A 6,058-nucleotide genomic window follows, 5' to 3' on the forward strand; every position below is an offset into this window, starting at 1 on the left:
AGGATAAGAAAAGAAGCCATTGCCATCAGACCAAAACTGTAGAAGGAGTAGCGTTTTAAAGGAATTTTACAGGCATTTATATTTTTAGTAACCATGGCAACACCGTTCATCGAAATCAAAAACAAATGCACTATTTAGTGTATCTTATTGTAGTCTACTTGTGTGCCAAATTATAATGAAATCAGATCAAAACTGTAGGAGGAATAGCAATTTAAAGGAATTTCACAGAAAATTCTATTTGTAGTAACCATAGCAACACCGTTCATCGAAATCAAAAACCGATGCACTATTTTATGTGTCTTAGTGTAGTCTACTTGTGTGCCAAGTTATATTGAAATCAGACCAAAACTGTGGAAGGAGTAGCATTTTAAAGGAATTTGACAGACATTTCTATTTTTAGTAACCGTGGCAACACTCTTTGTCGAAATCAAAAAGCGATGCACTATTGTATGTGTTTTAGTGTAGTCTACTTGTGTGCCAAGTTATATTTAAAATCAGACCAAAACTATAGGAGGAGTAGCATATTGAAAAATTGTTGACGGACAGACAGACAGACGGACGGACACCTTACTATCGCATAAGCTCTTCTGGTCTCTGACCAGTAGAGCTAAAAATTTCCATCTTAATAATGTTCATGTTAATAATCTTGTCGCATCCTTGTGAATCCGAAATTTGCTTGGGAAAAGTTACTATTACTCTGGTAAAAAATATTTCACAATAACTTCAACTTACTGTCAAATCTGAGGATATTTTCAACACAATTTCTTCATCTTTGAAACAAAGCCATCACACATTTTTCCCAAGCAAGATTCAGTTAGATGGGAAACTCCTCTTACAGATTTCCACAAAATCTCAAATAAATCCTCAGTAATCACCTGCGCCAGACTCTTTTATTTGTATTCATCACCATATTGTGATAAATGCCTTTAACTCCAGTGCAAGCGAGATAACTCTTGTAGCCTTATTCCCGATGAAACAATTTCAAGGCCTACATCGAGTAATAAAATCAAGCCCCTAGCGATACTGATTTAGAATATTCTAGAAGGAAGAGAGCATGGAAGCAGCCGGACATCTTTAAAATATTCCACCCATTCACCCTTCCCAAAGTACAAGAACATATACTTGCTGTGTTTTTTCTTTAATTCTGTGATTTCAGTGAATGGAGTCTGTTCACTATTGAAATTCAAGAAAGTTGCACATGGAGAACTTGTATCTGAAAGACTCGTGAAAATAATATGGACAATACGTAATGGTGTACACAGTGGGACAGTTCTGTGAAATAGCCGAAATGTCATTGATTAGCAATGGTTGCTAAGGAATAATTGGTTCTTTTTTTTCAATGACGGTGGTGTTTATAGCAATGTTAATAAATACTTTGGGATTTTGACAATGTGTAACACAGGTTAAGTGTTCATTCATAGTATGCAAATGCACAATTTTTTATTAGTTGGGGAGATTAGGGTCAAGTCTGAATTGTCACAATCTGGGACGGGGGTGGCAGAGTTCGGAGATTACCACAAATGATGATTTCTACCATGTCTGGCTCAAAAAACTCGGGGTAATCTATCCTCAGTACTGGGGAGAATTTAGGGGTTACCTCAGTGGTACCTGAGGGACCAGCTTGATCGTTGTGGTACCAAGGGCAGGCTTTGGGGGTCTACCCCTGGGGGTGTTATCCCCAGGTAGTTTTGAACCAGGGGAGACAGTATAGAGTTAGGGCCTGAGTCAGAACTTGAATTCCTTGTTCATATGTAAAAGTCAGTCTTGTTAGCACCAAGACGTCTGTTCCAACCACAGTTATTTTCCCTATTGGGGCGCTATCGCGCCAGGTTAGTAGGAACGGAATCCCGGTAGGCAGGAAGCGATTCAACCAGTTTACTTTCATATACAATGTATAGATTGTGACAAACGCGTGCCATGAACTGTAAATGCTGTTTTATTAATAAATCGAGTTTAACTGATATGAGTAACAATATTTCATCGGGTTCGATGTTCAACTTAATGCTTACAATTTACGCCATGCTTGTTTACATGTTCTAATAATATAGGAAAAAGAGTACCAAAGACCCAGATTTTAACATCATTTCCTGGTTGAACAAGATGAAGCAGAGTAATAAATGGGTAGGCTTTACCTGATTGGCTGAATTCAGGTATGTAAATATTTTCATTTTAAAGTAAAAATATTAATGTTTGAAATAAATGATGAATGTGGGAATATTACAGAAAATATAAAAATACCAGGGGAGATTGTAGGAGTGGGGATTGATATTTTTGGCAGGGTGTCATTTACTGCCGATCGCTGTAAGTTCTAAATAACTACAAATTTGACCTATAAACGCCGCGGCACGGTATATTTTTTTCCGTGTTTTTAATAAGTGCTTAGAACGAACTTTCAAATGATATCATAGATTTGTTTGAACGGGAATTAGTAAATTACTTGGAGGGCATAAGGTTTGTATAGAGTTCTATGGGAAATTAATTGGTACTCTTTTCCCATAAATGTAGTCTAGTTGAAACTGACTTTTCGTTTATACCAGGAGGCAGCAGCATATTGAAACATGGTGTCAGAAGTTTCGGACCATTATTAGTGAGTACGGAGATTGAAAATATTGTGTAACCAGCCACAATTAGAGACAAAGTGACATTTTCCTTTGTTATTGTTCGAGAGCGCGCCAAAATCGACAACAATGGAAAACGTACTTCATCCGCCCGAAACAATGGATTTCGATGCTAAAAATCCACAGCACGATGCAGTTTCAAACTACCGATGAGCAGGGGAACAAAGTGAATATGGAAGAGAAAAATATTACTGTAAAACTCATCCTAGCAGAATTTGACAAACACTGTGATCCCAAGAAAAACGAAACAGTCGAGAGGTACAAATTCTACAGTCGAAACCAGCAGATAGGTGACACATTTGACAAATTCTTAGCAGAAGTTAGAATTTTGGCTGACACTTGTAACTTTGGAACTCTCAAAGACTCAATGATAAGAGACCGAATTGTTTGTGGCGTAAGTGATTCTGGGCTGCGAGAAAGGCTTCTACGTGAGGTCGATCTGGACTTGGAGAAATGCATCGATGTGTGTAGAGCCACTGAAGTCTCCAAGGAGCAGAACAAGGAAATTCAACCACAGGCTGCAGGAATCTCTGTGCATGCAAGAAGAGCTTCAAGAAACAGCCACAATTGTCCTAGAAACCACAGCAACAGGTACAAGCGAGACAAGAACCTAGTCAATGCAAGTACTGTGGAAGTCGCCATACCAAAGGAAAGCGAAATTGCAAAGCCTATGGCCATCAGTGCAGGAAGTGTCGCAAACTTCATCACTTTGAAAATGTCTGCAATTCCACAAAGTCAACGGTCCATCAAATCCAAGAGAGTGCCGAATCACACTCTGATGATTACTATTCTATATATAGCGTAGATCTCAAAAACAACAGCGAGTCAGTAAATGCAATTAACCAAGCTACCGCAAACAAGGTATTTGCCACTTTGTCGGTCAACGGACAGTGTGTGAAATTTCAAGTGGACAGTGGGGCGACCTGCAACATACTCCCAAGAAATTATTTGACAGATAACAATGCCATCACAGAGACAGACCAAATACTCAGCATGTATAACAACACGACAATCAAACCACTGGGCAAGTGTAACCTAAAATTCAAAAATCCTAAGAGTGGAGGAAAATACAAAGCGGATTTCATCACACTGGATGGCTCATGTCAACCAATACTTGGTTCCAAATCTTCTCAAGCCTTGAAATTAATCACGGTCGAGAACGAAAACATCCTTGAAATCAATATGAGAAAACAACCATGGTCAAAGGAGAACATTTGCAGAGAATACCATGATATGTTTACTGGCCTAGGACACCTGAAAGGAGATTACAGCCTCCAGATTGATCCGAGTGTCAAACCAGTTGTTCTTGCTCCACGGAAAGTTCCACTCGCAATCAAGAATGACTTAGAAAAGGAACTGGAGAGACTAGTACAACTGGAAATTTTAGCCAAAGTTACTGAGCCTACACCATGGGTCTCCAGCTTGGTTGTAGCAAGGAAGCCAAGTGGAAAACTCAGAGTCTGCATAGACGCCCAAGACCTGAACAAGGGACTGCAGCGAGCGCACTACCCTATGCCTACAATAGAGGACATCTTACCAGATTTGTCAGATGCCAAATGCTTCAGCGTCTTAGATGCCAAAGATGGCTTTTGGCATGTTCGTCTGGACTACGAAAGCTCTCTTATGACTACTTTTAACAGTCCGTTTGGCAGATTCCGCTGGCTCCGCATGCCATTCGGTATCAACACTGCGCCAGAGGAATTTCAGCGTCGCCAGCATCAAGCACTGGAAGGACTACCTGGAGTCAAGAGTATACATGATGACATACTGGTGTTTGGAGAAGGAAACACAGAAGCAGAAGCGCATGAGGATCACGACAGAAACTTTGTCAGTCTCATGATGAGATGTAGAGAACAGCAGCTCAAACTCAATAAGGACAAGATGAAATTTCGACAGTCAGAAGTAAAATTCATACGACACACGATCATTAATAAAGGACTCAAGGCAGACCCCGAAAAAGTCAAAGCAGTCTTGGATATGCCAAATCCAACTGACGTAGCAGGAGTCCGACGATTCATTGGATTTATGACATATTTAGCAAAATTCTTACCAAAGCTTAGTGACATCTGCGAGCCGCTGCGTAAGTTAACACAGAAAGATGTTGAATGGCATTGGACCCTACAACATGACGAAGCTGTAAAATAAGTGAAAAATCTAGTCACAGCAGATCCTGTGTTACAGTACTTCAATCCAGAAAAGGCACTAACACAACAATGCGACGCCTCGGAGAAAGGACTTGGAGCAGCTTTGTTGCAAGAGGACAAGCCGATTGCCTTTGCCAGCCGTGCCCTGACCGAAACTGAAACCCGCTACGCACAAATACGCTTCTGGCGGTGATATTCGGGCTTGAACATTTCAATGTTTACACATTTGGGAGACCAGTATCAGTCCAATCAGATCACAAACCTTTGGAGATGATTGTGAATAAGCCTCTTTACAAAGCGTCTCCAGAGCATGCTGCTCAGGATGCAAAAGTATGAAGTAAATCTTAAGTACCGTCCTGGAAAGAACATGGAGCTAGCTGATACCTTAAGTCGTGCGTATCTGCCCAATGAGAAACCATCAAAGGCGGAGTCATTAGTAGAAGCGATAAATACTAGTATGCTACAATTCCTGCTAATTGCACCAAACCGTTTGAAAGACATTCAGGACGAAACTGCAAAGGATAATACCCTGCAAAATTTAGGCGCATTCATCAGAAATGGGTGGCCAGACTGCAAAACCTTAGTTCCAGAACTCATAGTTCCCTACTTTGAGATCAGAGATGAACTGTCTATCCAAAATGGAGTCATTTTTAAAGGAGACAGAGCAGTTATTCCACAAGCACTACGCAAGGATATGCTAACAAGGATACATTCATCACACCTTGGAATCGAGGGATGCCTACGACGAGCCAGGGAATCTGTGTACTGGCCACAAATGAACACTGAAGTTAAGGACTTCATACAAAAAAGTGAATCATGCCGCACTTTTGACAACAACCATGCCCAAGGAATAGAACCTCTACAACATCACGAGGTACAGTGGCTGGAACGTTATTGTTGACAACTTACACGAACGATCACGTTACACGAACGATTCCGCACGATTAACGCACGATTAAACCTGTTACACGAACGATCTTTCACGTTCACGATTCTACACGTTACACGATCTTACACGATTGTTAACGCAAACGCACGATTCTTCACTCAAAATAGTTCAAAATATTTAGGAATCTGGTATTTTCAAAACGAAATTCGGCTTAATACTTATTTAAGATTTCAAAGAATTATCAATATTATTTCATAGACGTTTAAGAAAAAACGGAAAATGATATTTCTGTAACTAAATATATGCAAGATTTAATATTTTAGATTAAAAATAATTATTTCTAAGGTAATTCTCCGATTAAAAAAAACGGATTTTGTTCGTTCTATTAGACGATGTACATGTACACT

At 39.8% G+C, this 6,058-nt stretch overlaps 1 protein-coding gene across 1 annotated transcript; it reads left to right on the forward strand.

Annotated features, from left to right (window-relative positions):
* Positions 1-5,084: 5,084 nt before the first annotated feature.
* On the forward strand, positions 5,085-5,663 carry LOC134238297 (uncharacterized). The gene has a single exon (XM_062720422.1). The coding sequence runs from the start codon at positions 5,085-5,087 to the stop codon at positions 5,661-5,663; it is 579 nt and encodes a 192-aa protein (XP_062576406.1).
* Positions 5,664-6,058: the final 395 nt, after the last annotated feature.

The sequence above is a fragment of the Saccostrea cucullata genome, unplaced genomic scaffold (assembly GCF_032062105.1).
Source record: "Saccostrea cucullata isolate Sc308-1 unplaced genomic scaffold, CSIRO_AGI_Scuc_v1 ctg3242, whole genome shotgun sequence".
In the NCBI taxonomy this organism is placed as follows: Eukaryota; Metazoa; Mollusca; class Bivalvia; order Ostreida; family Ostreidae; genus Saccostrea; species Saccostrea cuccullata.

Coding starts and splice junctions, on each gene's coding strand:
- LOC134238297 (XM_062720422.1), top strand. CDS start 5,085: ATGCAAAAGTATGAAGTAAATCTTAAGTACCGTCCTGGAAAGAACATG.